The 19,708-nt window shown below is 37.3% G+C and overlaps 1 protein-coding gene across 1 annotated transcript in view; it reads right to left on the bottom strand.

Annotated features, from left to right (window-relative positions):
- The window catches only part of LOC140141889 (cytochrome P450 2J4-like), a 31,302-nt gene that overhangs the window by 5,139 nt on the left and 6,455 nt on the right, over positions 1-19,708 (bottom strand). The window contains exon 2 of the mRNA XM_072163759.1: positions 338-1,297. Within this exon, the coding sequence (XP_072019860.1) occupies positions 1,035-1,297 (263 nt within the window). The 3' untranslated portion in view covers positions 338-1,034. The remainder of the gene's footprint in view (positions 1-337; positions 1,298-19,708) is intronic.

Genomic DNA, 19,708 nt, shown 5'->3' with positions numbered 1-19,708 from the left:
CTGGGCTTCTGCTTCATCTGACCTAGGAACAGATTTGACTTCGTTGGTGGTCTGCTGTGAAAAGTCACAAACAATACCGGTAGTATAAATATAATGCGGCGGAGACGGAGAGCTTGACTGACGTAGCTGCGGCAAGCTGTCTGGATGGCAGAGTGTAGGCCTATTTAATACTGCGGACGGTGACTGTCTGTGTCATGGACTTGGTGTAGAGATCTGATTCTCCTTTCTCATGGTAACGTCCAAGAAGTTGACCTGGTGGTAAGAAAGTTCAGATGTGAATTATATGGCTCTGTGGAAAGGACACTGTGAAAATTATCAGTATTGGGCTGCTTCTTACCAATAGAAAACGACAAAACCTCTTCTTTTCGACAGACCTTGCCGTTTCCATCCAAAAACCTTTCTGGTCTAAACTCATCAACATCTTCACCCCATATAGAAGCATCGTGATGGACACCCCAAAGATTTGCTAAGACAATGGTATCTTTTGGTATATGGTATCCCAGCAATATAGTCGCTTCTCCAGCGGCATGTGGGGCCCCACATGGCAACACGGACGCCCACCGTGAAACTTCGAGCAGGGTTGCTTCGGTGTAAGGCATTTGGGATTTGTCCGAATATCTCGGCAATCGATTCCTTCCCACAACATCGTCGATTTCTTTTTTGCAATTGATCCTGAACCTCTGGATATCTCAAAATCAATAAAAGCGCCCAATATAATGTATTCGCAGTGGTGTCTGTTCCGCCACCGAACAGGTTGCCAACAGACGCAACTAAAGTTTTATCACTAATGTGGCTATCACGCCCAAGTTTTTCACTTATTTCAATCTCGCGCAAGTAAACGTCGATATAATCGTGCAGATTTTCCGATTGAAACACAACTTTATGTTGTTCAATTACTTCACCGACGAATGAGTAGAGCTCGCGGTAATTTGTTCTCATCATTTCTTGCTTTGAAGGTTGCAAATACTTCATGATCGGTAAGAAAAGATTGAGACCACCAGATCCAACTAAAATGAACTGTCGGTAGAGAAGGTCTAAAACTTCCTGAACTTGGTGTCTTTATAGTTGTAACGTTTGCCGAAAACAGTTGAACAGATGACATTGGCACTTGCGTTACCCAAGTCATGACGGACGTCAAATGCTTCGCCGTTGTTTGTGGTTATCTGGTCCAGAAGCGCCTCTGATTCGGTTAGAATTTGATCTTCAAAACTCGATTTACCAACACCAAAACTTCTGAAAGTGTTTTGAGTGAAACGTCTCTGTTGCTTCCATGAATCACCGCTAGCTTGTGCAACACCTGAAAGAATAAACGAATGAGAGAATATAAGACAAGTCCTGAAAATGTTCATCAGAACTGTTATTAAAACCACATTCTGTAATTTTTTACAGTCTGTAAAATGTTAAAACATTCTCGTGGTATAAATTATAGAGAATTCTTATTTCTCGTCCAAGATAAGAAAACACTACTCATCGTGGACATTTCGAAGTCTCGCAGACTCCTTTTTTCGTCTCGCCTGAACTATGTTCAGGATGGGACTGTCGGGTGTGTGTGTGGGGGGAGAGGGTGTCCGTCCGGACTGTATCTGGAGATTCGTAAGACTTACGGGGACGCTACTTGGTGTTGGTGGGAGGAAGGATATTCAAATGTGCTCCGTGACTGTATGTTTTTCGGTGAAAAATATGCAAATAAACATATCTAAATTGCATAATTTATGCGAAAATCAGCGTAAATTTTGTTTGTGACCAGACTATCTCAAGATTCGCCGGGCGTATGGGAGCGAAACCTTGTGGCAGGATTGATACACACAAGTTGATCACCCGATTAGTTTTTCGGCGAAAAGTACGAGCATTTAGTTGTTACTGAATTTGCATAATTTATGCGGAACGCTTCTACAAACATGCAAATATGGTTGGAAATGTGAACAAATCCACCTTGAGGAGCTGTATCTGGGGAGAAGAACCGTAAGCATGGCAGTGATGTATCGTTCGAGTCCGGACTCGGACTCGAGTCCGCTTTTTGTTGGGCTCGGACTTGGCTCGGACTCGGACACAAAAAAGACTCGGCTCGGCTCGGACTCGGACACAAAAGGACTCGGACTCGAAGCCGAGTCCGGTCCGAGTCCAGTCAGATTAAATGCATGTAAAAGTGAAATGATTATCTAAAAATGTCAAAATAGATCTCAAATTTGTTGACTTTACTTAATTTGGCCATTTTCCAAATTAATTGAGGCTGTGAAATCTGTGATCTGTCATATATCCTACATATCCACCAAATATTTATCTGTCACTTGGCAGAATCATATTATTTAGGCTATATCATTAATGAAATAATTGATAATTAATTAAATGCATAATTTTATTAAATATTTGGACTACAAAAAAATATCAAAGAGTTCTTTCATAGAACTTTCCAATCCATTAAAATTAAACTGTTGAAAGAGAGAAACATGCACACTGGACCCTACATTTCAGTTCCCACTCAGTAAAATGGTACTCATCCATAGTGGTTTGTGTGTGCTACTCACTGCACATTTTTGTGGGACAATTTTGAAAAGATGTTTAGAATTACAGGTGAATTTCTGTTAGTATTATTATTATGACAATGATGATAACGATGATGACGTAGGTGATGATGATGATGATGATCTTATATTTCTGTACTGTATAATTTCAAATTTTGAATACATTGCAATTCATGTACATACATGTATGCTTCTCTAGACCCTGGGTGCAAAAGTTTACATGTAGTGTGCCACACACACACCCCCCCCCCCACCCCCAATATCCCCACATGACTGTATGCTGTCTGATACAGGTGATCTGATGCATACGTTCAGGTGTTACATGGGTCTTTGAAGTATTGTGTGTATGGTTGGTTGACTTGTATTGAGTCTTTAAAATGTCAACTGTGTGAGGTGTGGTGGGGTGGGGTTTCACGGTAGGGTGGGTGTGTACAATGTATAGGGAAAGCGGTGTGTGCTATGATGTAGTGAGTGACCTTTGACCAATGAACTTCTTTTTCTACAATTTTATCATCAAAATGCCATAAAATTATGCGGAATCTTTGAAATTTTCTTTTTTCAGTAAATTTTTATTGTAAAGTTTCAAAATAGAAACAAAATATAAAATGTTGCTCCATTTTTTTAAAAATAATGCCCCATTAAAAAAAATGTTATACCAAATGACCCCCTTCTTTAAAAATTACCCCTTTTTCATCTTGTTATACCCAATGAACCATTTTTGTACAAATAGGCTATACAGTATTGACATAACACCAGCTCCTTAGACCACTCGGCCGTAAATTTAAAGATATAATCGCAACTTCATTACTTCAACATACCACGTGACAAGCAAAGACAGAAAACGTACCATATTTTGGAATTTTATTTGTTTAAAAACATTAATGTGTATTAATAGCGCTCAATTGTTGATAACTGCGTGTTCTATACAATAAATGAGTCTACGCACAATAGTTTTTTCATACATTATATCGATTTTGGCTCGCCGTATACCAAAAGTATGTAAATTTTTCTTGTAGCTTCTTGTATACACGTCGATGTTTTCATCATTTATACACATTAGACCCCTAATTTTATTTCAGGAAATAAAAGATTAGATTATACAAACGAAACAGTAATCATTGGTAGGGTCTAATGTCATTTTAAAGGAATTTTCAAGGTTTTTTCTATCGCCATTCTCGCTCAATTAAAAAAATATTTTGGCGTATATAAAATTGAAATAAAATTCTCTGCTTCATAAACGACACACAAATGTGCCACAATTGGGTATCACGAATCGTTATATTAAAAACATCGGTCGATGTTTTGCCAAGTTTTAAAAATAACGGTTACTTAATGAAATAACGGTTAGATCATGAAAAGGAAGAAGTGAAATTTAGCAAAACGCGACGAGGTTTATTTGCCCGTAAGAGAGCTCTATTGTTCCGCTATTGTATCCGCTATTGTATCCACTATTGTATTCTATTCATAAAAGCTACTGCAAGAATCGCGGCAATCCCTGATATTGCTGGTGTTTACCGCCGGCGTTTTGCATTTATTAACATTCAAAATGATCCGATACTCTTACATTTATAGACTTATTAGTGCTTTTTATATAATATTCAGAAATTGCAATTATGAAAACTACAAACTTTGAAAGTGAAAATATATTACCATCGAAAATATATCATACTTAAATTCTATAGAATTTATAGATACCCAACCCAGAAGTGCCCATTTATTTTCTAAATAATGCGATTGATTTTCTTACACGTAAAAATACGGCCAATTCAGAGAGAAAATCTTGTTTCTCGTATAGGGCCTACTATAGACAATTTTTTTTTGTTGGCTGGCCGCTGAGCTACATCTTTTTACTAATTATAGATACGTCAAAACGTGTTCCCATGTTGAAAGTGTACAAGCTATTTCTACTTGCTTTAAGGGATCTAAAATGAGCGTTTATTGTGTTTCGACAGTATTTTTGTGGGACATGAGAGCACCTCGGACCTATCGAATTGCATTCTGAATACGAAGCATGTCTTTCTGATATCAAATAATTTTCATTTTTTGAAAATCACAATATAATACAAATTTTATGACAAATTATAAAAATTTGATATTTTTCAAATTTTGATATATAACAGTCCTCGAAGTAAATTATATAAATCTAATGATATATTCTTAAAGTGTATGTAGCAGGGAGGAAAAGCCGACGGTCAATTGAAAATTTTGACCTTTCATATTGAAGATATGGATTTTTTTCCCAAAAGACCAATTTTTTTTGGTGTTTTGGGAAAAAAATCCATATCTTCAATACGAAAGGTCAAAATTTTCAATTGATCGTCGGCTTTTCATCCCACCTACATACACTTTAAAAAGAATCGTATCCATAGGATGTTCCCTTGTGGCGTGTGCCCTTGTTCCGTGTTCACTTTTTCCCATGTGACCTGCCACACAGACAACGAACCGTAGCGGCCACTAAGCAAAACAAAGGTTCGTTGTCTAACAAACCAACATCGCCAAATTTGACTGACGTGTGTACAACGTGGGATGCTATGAGGAAATTGAACACTCGTTGTCTAATCATGCATGTGTTTATGGTTCGGATAGCGGTTACTTAGCAGCTCTCGTTCCGCTTGGGTTTATTGAATACACTCTATTATAGTCATCAATATGTCGTTTCCAGTCCCTGGCTGAACTATTGGGTTCAGCTATTAATTTTTTTAATAAATATTTTACCCCATGCAGCTGATTGGGGTGGTTACGGGTCGTTAAAACCACTAACCGCGAAATGAGGATATCGAACTAGTTTGCCCCGCAGGGCTACAAAAAACCACAAACCGCGAAATATGGATCCGGGATATGGATATCCAACTAGTTTGCCCCGTAGGGCTACAAAGAACTGCTTACCGCGAAATATGGATATCCAACTAGTTTGCCCCTCGAAGCTTTCAAAAAACCACTCATCGCGAAATATGGATATCCAACTAGTTTGCCCAGCAGGGCTACAAAGAACCATTAACCGCGAAATATGGATGTCCAACTAGTTTGGCTCTCGAAGCTTTAAAAAACCACTCATCGCGAAATATGGTTTTTGTAAACCTACGTTAAATCCACACCATTGATTTACACACAATTGCCAGTTTGAAAACTCGCTGACAGGATCATGGCAGAGGAGTTTTCGCAAAAATTGGACTCAGTTTTGCAATCTTTGCACAATTTAAATGTAGCAGTTGGTGAAATTCAAGAACATAACAAAACACTGACTGATAGAGTGAAAAAATTGGAGCTTTACAAAGAAGGTGCAGCGCAAGGACGCGATTTTAACACACGAGACTTTCGAGAGTGTGCAGAGTCAGCAGACGATAAATTCAATCGTCGCGTACTACATGAACACGGTCCTGCAGAATTCACTGATGATCGCACCGCCGTGGGCATTGACACCGAATCAGATATACAAGCCGAGTTTACGGCGATAAAGGACACGCTACAAAAGCTTAAATTACCAGCAGATCTTACTCTGCACGAATCAAAACAAGGTATAAAACGAGAAGACCAACCAAGTTTACAAGTGCTGGCCAAGTGTGCCCGCTTTGCCGAGACATCAATGTGTAAACAAACTACTCAAAGTAATAACCTTTGACCTGTAATAACCTTTGACCTGTAATAACCTTTGACCTGTAATTTATTACAGGTCAAAACATATGATGTCATCAATGGTGTGTAAAACTACGAATATCCAACTAGTTTGCCCAGCAGGGCTACAAAGAACCATTAACCGCGAAATATTTTTACCTCAAAAAAAGAATTAATATCTACCAAAAAACGTTTCAAACGTAAAAAGGGGCCAAGTTTAAAAATTCTTTCCTGTGTGGCTTTTCACCCTTTTTTAAACTTGGTCCCATTTATGAAAGTTTCTAAAGACCCATACGAAGTCATCTTTAGGCTACTTGTTTGTTTTCTTAGTTGTCAGTGTTCATTTTGTAGAGTAAATTAATTAATGTTCGTGCTTGATTGAAGTTTTTCCGTAAAGACGTTATAATGTATTTAGCAAAAGTATAAGCAAATACTAACTTTGTTAAATTCTTCATCGTCTTGTGCGATTCTGCGCCTTATGTACAGATGTAGGGCCTATATGTAGCAGGTTGATAGACAGTCAATTTGCTAAGTATATATAATACTCTACTACTCTTTATGAACACACAATATAATGAAACATAAACCTTCAAATGTTTTTGATAATACATAGCCTACGTCATATTGCACCGCTTTCGAACAGTCTTAAACCTAATTGTTGCATGTAGAAATTAGGACTCATTCTTCATGTTATTACGGTACTACTTTACTGAATGGGACCAAGTTTTAAAAGGGTGAAAAGCCACACAGGAAAGAATTTTTAAACTTGACCCCTTTTTACGTTTGAAACGTTTTTTGGTAGATATGATGTGCAGTTAATATTCATATTTTCTTTTTTACAGAGGATGCTTCAGTTTTGACAGGAAAAATATTTTCTTGAAAACCCTCTCACTCGGTTATTTCAAAACGGTATCCACGCTTCCCTAGAATGTGCAATAAATTAGCATTAAAATTCTTATTCTAACAGCAAGCGTTTCTAAAATGCAGTATGGCGAAATGTGGTGTATAAGCATGGTAAGCGCTATGATCATGATGATGATGAAACTTGATAGGGCGGGTATATAGCGTGACCAGCGGTTCTCGACCTGATTAAATTTTCAGCGCAAAATATGGCAATGAAGTACCTAATTTGCATAATTTATGCATAACAAGCAAAATACCCTGTGAACAGATTATCTCGAGATTCCGTATGGGGTACAGTGACGTAACTTGGTGTGGAGTAGCGCGGCCAGAGGTTCTCGACCTGATCAGATTTCCAGGGCAAAATATGCTAATTAAGTACCTCATTTGCATAATCTATAAATATAATATGCTTATCAAGCAAAACACCTTGTGAACAGATTATCTGGAGATCCGTATGGGGTACAGTGATGTAATTTGATGGAGAGTGCATGGAAGAAAGAGATAAGAAGGAACCACAACGAACGCATTCACTTTGTCCACTCCCTTCACCGACATTTAATTGACATTGTTATTCATGAGGATTTACTTTGATCAATACCCCGCGTTAAATAGGTGATTGGTATTGTACTCCATGTATTTGCATGTCTTCTGGAGCGTGTCTGAAGGATGATTTGAACTAATGACCTTCCGTGCAAGCACTCTATAGGATTTTCTCTGGTGACGTGATCATCGCAAGGTATTGGTACATGAGATCAGGTATAATCATCGGTCATTGATATGGCCTACATCTTTTTCTTCCATTTCGCCCAATTTTCCCGAACTTTGATGACTTTTTTCTCAGAGTTGGCAGTCTTTGGCACTGCAACGAGTTAGCTAGTTACGATTATGCACATCTAAACTATTAAATTAAACAGGTTTCATGTACCGGACTCAACCGGAACATTGTGCATTATTTAAGAACATTTTGCATCTATTTTTCATCGAAAAATTTTACCTTATTTGCTAAAGATGAAACTCAGCAAAAAAACGGCCGATTTTGATGACCTTTTCGATGTGTTAAAGGACATTTTCTACACAACACGATCAAGAAAACAGTTTGACTGTAGATCCCAAAACAAAGCTACTATACATGTTCAGAGCATCAGTGAAATTCCATAATCTTACTTCTGGGTAGCGTTTGTTTGTTCTTGGATGGGTTTGTTATAGTTTTTTCCAGTAATGATTTCGCCAAGCATCGATCGCGGTAAATGGATCATACATGAAAGTAAGTACCATTGATAGCTTTTCTTTTCATGCGTCAATGGATAAGCGGATTAAAACTTGGCCGATCGAAGTCGTTGTGGTTCCTTCTCATCTCTTTCTTCCATGGAGAGTGTTAGCCAGAGGTTCTCGACCTGATTAGATTTTCACCGCAAAATAGGGTAATTAAGTACCTTATGCAACTACCCCGGGGACCCCATCCTGCTGTATTCTTTCTTACTCTCCATATATGTTGTCGTATGGGCATGAAACTTGGTGGGTACAGTTTGGAAGGTCATTTCGGGGTCATCCGAGGTCACCCAGGGGTCAGCTGAGGTCAAATGACTAAAACCATCATATGTGCATGAAACTTGGTGGGTACAGTCAACATTTAGAGCCAAATTTTTGGAAGGTCATTTCGGGGTCATCAGGTGTCAGCTGAGGTCAGATTAATAAAGACTGTCGGATTACAGCAGTGGACGCCGTTCACCAGTATTTCTAAAAGGCTGCTAGAATAAGAAAAATTTTAATGCTATTTTCTTGCACATGCTGAGGAAGCCTGATTACTTTTTTAAAAATAGTCGAGTGGGAGGGTTTTCAAAGAAATATTTTTTGTGTAAAAACTGAAGCATCATATGTATAAAAAAATATTTGAATATTAAGTGTACATCATATATGACGATTCGTGATACCCAATGGTGCTACAGTTTATGTGGTTTAGAAAGCAGAGAATTTTATTTCAATTTTATATACGCCAAAATTTTTTCTGAATTTAGTTGAAATGAACACTGGATTGATGGCAAAAATTTTATGTAAATTTTACGTAGGTCCCAACTAAAGATTACTGTTTCGTCTTCATGGGAATCTAATCTTTTAATATCTGAAAGAAACTGTGGGGACCTACGTGGACTTCTCCGTTAAATTGCAAAAATCCAGACCGTGTATACACGAAAAATGGTAGGCTCCATACTGACCCACATGTACATACCCGGTATAATATAGGAGTAAAGCACGTGCAGCCGGAGCAGCCCAGCGAGTTCAAATCGGTTATGTATTGTGCATGTATAACTGCCCATTTATTGTCGGATTTCTGTATGTAGAACAAGCAGTTATTAACAATTGAGCGCTATTAATACACATTAATGTTTTTAAACAAATAAAATTCCAAAATATGGTACGTTTTCTGTCTTTGCTTGTCACGTGGTATGTTGAAGTAATGAAGTTGTGATTATATGTTTAAATTTTTACGATGACACCAACAAGCGGTCTAAGGCGCTGGTGATATGTCGATTCTGTATACATGATAGCGGCGCAGTGCAGCGTGGGTTCGAGCCCCACTTGTGCCAAAATTTAATTTCCTTTTTTTTTTTAAATTTCATATTATGTTAGGGAAATGTGGCTGGGAGAATGTATGTATGACGAAGAGTGGTGTGCTGTCGGATGGGTATGAAACTTGGTGCGTACAGTCACTATCAGCCAGGTTAACGTCATAATAACGTGCCCAGACGAGAACCGTAATCGCGAAAGCAGGCGGTCGCGAAAGAAGGTTGAGACTCGTGGTTCGAGAACCACCTTTTTCTAAAAATGCAGCTGGATTTTTTTGTTTTTTTGTTTTGTTTTTTAATTTTCCCAACATCAGGTAAAACAGTATGCTTCGACTATATTTATAAATACGCTTTTATAAATACGCACGTGACCCATATAGGCACGACATACCAAGACAAGCAAGTGTGACCAAATCCTCATTCATTGACCACTATACAGAAAAGGATAGGAACTCTGTAGATAAATATCAAATTTAAGTATTAATTGAATAGCAAAGTTATTACACATGAGGGGATTCCGAATTTTTAATTATGTTATTAAAAACAACATTTTGAAAGTATTTGACGACGGAAAAAATAGTCAACGACGGAAACGATTGCAATATAATCACTAAGCTGAACAAAATAGACAAATTTGCTGCACAGTTAGTCTCAAGTTGTTCCGCTTTGCATTCAAATGTATAGGAAGACCACCCACTATGTAGAAGGTCACTTCGAGTCTACAAGCTGCCATGCATCATGGCATTGCGTGGTCACGCGCGTATTTATAAAAACGTATTTATAAATATAGTCGAAGCATACTGTAAAACGGGTTGGTTACAGGGGGTTTACTGTTTGCCCATTTTTAATTTTCTCAATCGTTGATATTGGACAGGTAATGGGAGATTTAGCGGGTTTGTCCTCGCTTTGCAGTTTGGACCACTAGCATGACTGAAATTGTTCCATTTTTCCTTGACGGAATTCTCTAGATATTTACTACATTTGTTCGTGAAAAAAAATGAGGTTAATAGCTAACTAGGTGGCAACCCGTCAGCTTTATCGTAATGATAACAGCTTTTAATGTCTTGATAGACTAAAAAAGTTATTTTGTGAGCAAAAATACGTGATTCACTCTACTTCAGAGATTTGCACTAAGTCCACCCCATCCCATTGTCAATAAAAATTCCTTTAAAAAAGGAATGGGCGCCCAACGGGAGCTTTGATGTGATGTGCTGAAATCCGGGGGTGGGGTCACTCCCACTTTGGAGGTGACGCGTATGTAGGGCTGTTAAGACCCCCTTTTCAGTACCGCTGTCACCCAAAGACCCCATATTTTTTATGATCACATGCTCTGTCACCTAAAGACATTTTTCCTTTCGATTTGTCACCTAAAGATCCCTATATTTCCATTTGAACAGCAACGAGTCATCATGATCATCTATCACTGCTTTTGTGCAAATCATAATATCATGTGTCGTGCTTTTGATAACAAAGCATAAATCATAGGAGGGATATACATCAACCAACTAATGGCATCTTCCGTGTGTGTACCATATCGTAAGACTTAAATGGGTTTCCACTAATTTTGTATTTCAAGCCTTAATTCCTGCTGCATGCATATACAACTTCTTTACTGACATCATGTGCATAGTAAACAATAATAAAATCAAAACCAAGTAAGTTGCGTTTTTATTTCTAAGCACGTAAGGAGCCTACTTTTAAGCAAAAAAGCGAAATAAATCTAGAAAGACCGAAATTTGAAGCAATTTACAACTACACTTCAAGCCACAAGGCAATAGTGGCCGCCGTAGCGGGCGCCCCAAAAAGAAATCTATGCCACACTGGGTGCTATATGTGACCGTCCACGGCGAATGAGCCGTAAATCTTCCCCGGTCAATTTTGTTTTATTTCGTGTTTAAAAATAAACATCATAAACTTAAAATGGTATATCATTTGACTTCAAACGATATCCAGAAGCGGAGTTATGTTATGACGACATGTTCAGAGGGGGCTTATTTCTTTTGATGTGTTTATGTCATTGAATGTCCTTCAATCAAAATGAAATTATTACCGTTAGGCTGAGTTCACATAGAAGTATACGGTATACGGTATACGGTATTCGCTATACGAAATACGCTCATTCGATCAGGCTGAGTTCATATAGGAGTATACTATGTGAACTCAGCCTGATGGAATGAGCGTATTTCGTATAGCGGATAGCGAGTATGTCAGTTTACCCATTTTCTTCGTCTTATCAAATGCTTGTAACTTTAGGCCTACTTCTTGAGGTCACATTGCATTCAATGAGGTGTCATAATGTGCAGAATTAGATAGTGCATCTATTAAAAAAATGAATTTACCCACATATGGTTTAGGTTTTTAAAATTAGGACGGTATACGCTGCACTAAAATCGAACACGCACGATTCCACTATACTAAACTATACGCAGGTGTACGGCCTTTTCGAATAGCTCTTATGTGACCCGGTACTATGAAATTACCTTGCCCGATTTGAGCTATACGCGTGCACCTGCAAAACGTGCACCGTATACCCGAATAGTATACTTCTATGTGATCGCAGCCTTAGAAAGACGTTTGCGTGATCTCTCATCATATGTAAAACGATTGAATTCCACCAAAGTTTGTGGACTCTAGAGGCCATTAAGTCAATTTGGCTAATAATTTTGTTATCCGCGTATCAAAAATAAAATGATCGTTCTGAAAAATGTTAAGTGAATATGCCATAAATGACTATATCATGAAACGAAGTTTCGTTCTATAATTCTGAGGTCCAAGTGATTATTTTATGCAAATACGTTTTACCCATAAAATTCCATAAAATCAAATTTGACGTTACCCACGTATCAACTGTTACCCACGAGTCCAGCAAATATAATTGCCATAACTTAAATTAACATTTAATGACTTTGGACACTGAATTTAGTTTGACAAGCGCTCAAAATTGTAAATCGTAAAAATACGTTCACCGCTTTAAACAAGAATCTACGACGGTTTAAACTTTTGTTACCCACGAATCCCGAATAGATGCTAACCTTGAAAAACAAGGTGATTGTTGGGGCGCCCTACGGAGGCGTCCCACAATATAGGCATGTGTTTGTGAGAAGTTTCTAATTTCACTCTTACTAGATTTACTCCGCAATTGTTTTGCTAAAATTATGCCCTTGCTCAGAAATAAAACCACAATATGTTTGGATTTTATTTTATTATTGTTTTCTGTTATGCACAGGATAAAATGGTGTGCGTATATTCTTTGTTTAAAAGACAAAATTAATGGATTTGTAAAACACCACATAATCCGCGACCTTTGTATGCCTTCAACCTGACCACCGTTTGTCTTAAAACCCGATAGACGATGACATTTGACCATAAGATCAATGGCCTTTGTTTGCCAATTACCATAAACAAATCTATATAGCGGTTATTGCCAGAGTTGTAATATGGTGGCACAATTGGGCGGCAAACTGTATGGAAACAACACGGCATATAGTTTGACCATACACTAGGATCCACAACATGCTTATCTATCATGGGAACAGTTCTTAAACCTCGATGCTACCCAGTAATGTTTGCTTAATTAGATGTTATCTTAATTAGAGCTCTAGTAGGCCAAATGTTATTATTTGCATGGTAGGCCTATAATTGACTTGGAAAGTTTGTTTGCTGGGGAGTTATAGGCCTATATGTCAGAGTCAGGATGTAGGTATCATTATGCCTCAAATCACGAATTATTGTAAGATTTAGTGCAGAGTAGGTTAGATATGAAAATGGAAAGTTACAACAAATGACTATACACCTGATTCGTGAACTGTGTCATTTTGAAAGACTCTTCCTCTTTATCCTTCATCTCTATTTGATTTTCAGTGTATTAGCAAGTAGATGATGTATATGTATCACAGACGTTATACATTTATAAAAACTTAACGTTTTCTATTGGTCAACATAGGCGTAGATCCCGGGTGGGGATAACCCCCCCCCCCCACATATTTTGCCAGGGGAGCTTACTTATTTGTGTCTTCTATACTATTCATCATATACCCCTGCATAACGAAATTCAACAATATTCAATATCCAAAGCAATATCCTCACTATAATAGGTCCCAAAAACAGAATTTTCCCCACCCCACATAATCGCAAATTGACACGAAAGCTTCATTCCCATTTTTTCATCCAAAACGGTCCTGTCATACATTGTCCCCAATCAAACACATTTCTCTTGCATTTGATCATTTCCTATACTCTTCCCTAGAAAAATCATTATAATACCAAATCTACACACCATAGAATTCACCATATCACGTCCAAGCACTATTCATCATATACCCCTGCATAACGAAATTCAACAATATTCAATATCCAAAGCAATCTCCTCACTACAATAGGTCCCAAAACAGAAATCCCCACCCCACATAATCGCAAATTGACACGAAAGCTTCAATCCCATTTATTTCATCCAAAACGGTCCTGTCACACACCTTCCCCAATCAAACACATTTCTCTTGCATTTGATCATCTTCTACTCTTCCCTAGAAAAATCATTATAATACCAAATCTACACACCATGGAATTCACCGTCACGTCCAAGCTCACATTGGGCGCCCCATTCCTTTTTTAAAGGAATTTTTATTTATTTTAAGTTTAAATCAGCACATATTCAAGCCATGGGTATGCTATAATTTTTACAGTACTTACAGTTTATGCACCTAAGAAACGCAAACCCCAAACGGTACTATAGTACTTATAGCTTTACCCACGAATTCGGCGTTACCCACGAATCCAAGGATTTACTCGTAAATTATATGTTTCTTATGCATCTTAACATTTTGAAAACATGCGAAATAGGTTCCAAAACAGTCCTGTTTAATAGCGTCCTCTTGAAGGTATACTGAAGCTGTATCACGAGGTTTTGATTGATTATCCTAAATTACCATTTTTTGGGTAAATGCAATCGGTTAGAGAATACGGGAATCATTGAAACACAATGGAGGAATAACCGCATGATGGTTTCCAACCTTCTGTAATATTTTTTATTTTGCCGCCTACCAATACATACCTTCAAATATGTGTTACCCACGAACATTTTGGTTACCCACGAATCTCTACTTAAATTTTAGTTAACAATGTATTGATAGTGTTTTAGTTCGTAGGAACTGTCAAACACGAGTTAATAGAATATTGCTGCATGAAAATATGGAATGATTTTACTAAAATAATAATATAAAACTGTTTGCTCTGTCTATTTGAATTTGGCAACTTCATTATTCTCAAAATTTTTATACCCAACATGCCATAATGATCCATTCTAAATATTCCATGTAGTTTGTATTTTGATTAAAATTCATTTTAGTGCCATTGCACCCTGAATTATTGACATGCGGAAAAGTATTTTTTATTTTTATTAAAAGAAAATACTAGGAAATGCTATTTTCCAGACGCTGTTACCCACGAATCCATCCGAGATCCTCATCCTGCGACGAGATACAAAATCGAACTTTATATTTATATGAAGAATTTATTCTAATCTTTCGAAATAATACAGTAATGTTAAATGACAGCCACTTTGGAAAGAGTTTTAAGAATTGACACAATCTTAACTGTACACCTGGTTCTTTCTTCAAATATGTAATAACCAAGATATTTCTTTGTAGATATATGTAATAAAATTCTATTTTACGTTCAAAGTCTTCACCGATTTCTAGTGTAGGCCTATATGAGTCACACATAAAATATTGAAAGATATTAAAGAAAGTGAAATTTTATGGCGTAGGGGCCTACAACAGGTGAAAAAGGCTTGAATTCGTGGGTAACATGCATATGCGCATTTAACACTTTATTTGGTCTAGCAAGAAAAGTTATTTTTCAATCCGATGGCACTTCCACCTGATGATTCACTAGATATGACCGTCTCATTTGATAAGTCTAGAATTGAAAAGGAAAACATTTTCAAAATGGCCCCAGAGAGAATTTTGTCCGCTTTGGCTGGAATTGACCATATACAGGCGCTTTCATGGCCGGAAGGGGGGGAGGGGCAAAATAAAACAAATTGGGGGCAAAGAGGAAAAAAATGTCGGTTGCATCATTTTGACCCGGTATAAAATCGGTGGGATACACAATACACATACAGTAGGCCCTATACCGTTATTTTTTAGAGAGACTGTACATATTATGTTATGTCTTCGAGCTTCCAAAAAAGGTAAAAAAAGGGCATTAGGCCTATTATTGGGACAATGTGCGCGCATAAAAAATTGTATGTTACACTATTTTGGTCCAACATCGGAGTGAATGTTGTCCTTTTCCTTCCCGATTTTCTCTTTCATTTTTTGTCTGCGCCCCCGCTGCTGGCTACTTTACTGCTTATGTAAAAATAGCCGTCATCCTTTATACAACTTACAAGAAAACCACATTGCAAGAAAACGTATCAGCCCGCCAAATTTATTATTTTATTGATACGTCTGTGCATTTATCGTGATGATGACATCACGCTTTACGCGTAATTCTGCAAAAGATTTGGGTTTATTGGCAAACAATTGAATTTTAGGGAACCTAATTTGTATAGTGGGTTTGCCGACTGGGTATAATGGGTGTCTGTTTACGTGGGAACCATTGAAACATGTTCTTATGATAATGACGCATAATGTCCGAGCGTCCAACTGGGGACCATGAGAAATGTCAAAGGCTTCTGAAACTTCATTCTTTTTTTTTCAACCCACGCATTTAAAACCAATTTAAAACCAATAACCTACAGGGGTCCTTAAACTTTTCCCCACCAGATTCAATCTATTTCATTATTATCCGGATTTCATAGCTAACTTGGCACGATTCGTAAACTTCAAGTTACATTCCATGAAGTTCATTCTTATACATGAATGTGTATTAAAGGGGAGTGAGGAAGTTTGAAAAAGAGTTATAATCCAGATTGTAAGTAGGTTTTCTTCCATTTTACCCCATTATTTCGGCTTAAATTGACCCGACATATTTGCAAACCTTCCTAGCAGTTTGCTAATATTATTTCAGAATTTTTGACAAAGAAAAACAAAATCAAATTTGACCGAAATCGTATATTTTCTGGCTTTATAGTACGCTTTAATTACTCTCAGTTTCCTTGATGTGATAAGATAACACAAGCCGGAAACCTCTTCATGTATTTGCCCTTTTAGAAATTGCCACAACTTGAGGCCATACGATTTCCAAAATGTATGAAGAAGTAAAGTTCATGCGATGCGAACTATAATAAAGTAGAGAAAAAAATTAGAACCGTTCGGATTCGAACCGGCGCGCTTTTGCGATTTCATTTCGCTGAGCTCCGTATCACACCATATCGATATGCATATGCACAACAGCTCATGGTGGATCTACATTAGACTGCGGAACTCAGTCCTCAATGATAGTCAGTAATTTATCATTTGAGGACTGAGTTTTTACCATACATCTTCCGAGGTGCAGTTTCAGACAATAGCTTGGGATTATTGGGGCAGAGGTTATCTTTTGAATTCTTTCATGACCATGAAGCATAATCAAGCCTGTCAAGGACACTCGGCGTGAATTGAAAGGTCATGTCACTCGCCACAAAAGAATGTCAAAGGTCATACGACACCAATTTGGTGTCTTTCCGCGCCTCGAAATATGATGCTTAAAGTCTGTGACTGGATCTACGATAAGTGAATTTTAAAACATAATCCGCAACGAGCTTTGTAAGCTTTTGCGGCGTGTTGTTAGCCAAAACTCACAAAGCATATGCCTAATTATTCGGTCTTGATGATTGTTCTTGTATACAAAAGACACGAATGCTTATTAAAGGATACGATACACAGTGTCAACACCCTGTATTATAAATTTTTTTTCCATACAGCTCTATATTCCGTTGAAATCAATATTCTATTATTGACACAGATAAAGAAAGTTTACATATGCATTGTGTTATAGGACTTGCACCTGGAACTTAACTGAATGGGCTAAACGTGTTCCTTTATACCTATAAAGTATAATTGTAATTCTCAAAATTAAATATATCACAATTTTTACTTTGGATTTCAAAATCTTTACTTATAAAATGCAGTAAAAGATATCCACAGCAAGCTGCAAGGCCCCGCTAATTAGTGTATTGCTTTTCGAGTTAGTGTACTGGAAACAAAACCCTGGTTTTACCTGAAAACAAATCGATTTTTCTTGTAATAGAAACATCATATGGGGTACTAGAGCATTCACAAATCGTAATAATGTGTAGAATATAGAAACTCTGTGGTATCTCATATGATAGTCATGGTATATGCTTAGCCTGAGTCGCTCGGCCTATCTCGAACAAAATCGCCATGCGTATAGCTGTTGAAAAACGAGAGGATTCGCTGTACTATCGCGGCAATTTTTGACACGAAGAAATAGGGATGATGACGATGTGCGATACATGATTTACCGACAAGTGACTCATTTCGGAATGCGATCATGAATTTTGAAGAAAAAAAGTTTCCACAGGCTTCGTTGGGATTCGAACCAGCGTTTCGTAACTTCCTTTGATTACGCGTCTAACGCTTTACCGCTCGACCACGGTGGCAGTTGAGTGGAGGAGTTTTGTAAAGATAGATTAGCCGTTTTATGCATAAAGAGCACCAACGTTTGGGAAAGGTTTCAAACAAATAATAAAGACACTGATGTGATGATGAAATTGCGTAAGTCGGGAAATATCTGCGTCGCAATGTTTTGTTTTGGTTTTAGGAATTTGACCTTAAAATTTACGACTTCATGACATTATCATTCGAAATCAACAAAAGATATTTCAACAGTATATGGCCCCATTCTTCCTCTAGAATGTTTTGTACATGTATGTGAAATAGCTTCAACAATGGTTCGCTGCATAATGGTAAAAACAGCCTTGACCTAAAAAAGGGCGAGAGGTACCATATTTACCGATTCAGGCTAAATTTAAAATTGATATAAAACGTTTGTTTTTTGATCGATTACAAAAATAAATTTTTGTCATATAAAGAAATTGTATCTGGAGTGAATTACACTACAGTTTTTTATTCTTAGGGCTCTTTAACTTCTTCAAATAATTTTTTAAATGATAGAGTGAATCCCCTGGCCCTCTATAATTACGCACAAAAGATCGAGTCCCCTTAAGCCGGCCATTCTCCAAATTGACTGAATTACAGTCTGAATAAATTATGGGATTTTGATATTAACATGTCAGTTCCCATGCAAAACAGTTAGTTTTTATGCAGGCATATTCTTTTAATAAAAATAAAAATAATGCAGGTCTACTTTTCTGAAATGTTGATTTAATGTCGTTGGGCGCGTGTTGACAAATTTAAGTTTCACGACACGACATAGGCACAAGGAATTCGACAAGGCTAAGCACATGAATGATGCTCTAGACTTCTCCGTAGTCCATTTGCCCATTTTACATACCCTGGCTATTACATTTAAGCCCAAAATTCTGATTTGTATTAATTTGTGTGCAATTGATAGATTTTCACATTTGATATTTTCATTAACCGTACTCCCTCTGTTTGTTAGCTTCCCAAGTGATTTTTACTTGGGCTGTCGCGATCAATAAACTGGTAGATTCCAAATTCCGAATTGTTCAGTATTGATGTGAGCCATTATAATTAGGCCTATGCAAGATTATGTTGCATTCAATAACTACCCCTCTTTTCGCCAAACGCCCATAGTTTCCAGAATGCTGTTAAAATAAGACATATTTTGATGCTAATTTATTGCACATTCTAGTGAAGCGTGGTTACCTTTTTGAAATAACCGAGTGAGAGGGTTTTCAATGAAATTATTTTTGTGTCAAAACTGAAGCATAAAAGCACTGTATAAAAGAAAATATGAATATTAACTGCACATCATATACAACGATTCGTGATACCCAATTTTATATTAGACTGTCCCACCGTCTGGGTTCCATCTGTGGGTAAATAATTCGAGCTAAAACCACCTTCTCCTTCACTCCAAAGATTAAAACAACACACCACTAAGCCCTAATTATAAATGGGAAAAAAATCCATATCTTCAATATGAAAGGTCAACATTTTCAATTGATCGTCGGCTTTTCCTCCCAGCTATATTATACATAGGCCTAAGACTATCATTAAATTTATAAAATTTACTTCG

Source organism: Amphiura filiformis, chromosome 20 (genome assembly GCF_039555335.1).
Source record: "Amphiura filiformis chromosome 20, Afil_fr2py, whole genome shotgun sequence".
In the NCBI taxonomy this organism is placed as follows: Eukaryota; Metazoa; Echinodermata; class Ophiuroidea; order Amphilepidida; family Amphiuridae; genus Amphiura; species Amphiura filiformis.
This window is presented reverse-complemented; position numbering and strand designations above follow the sequence as displayed.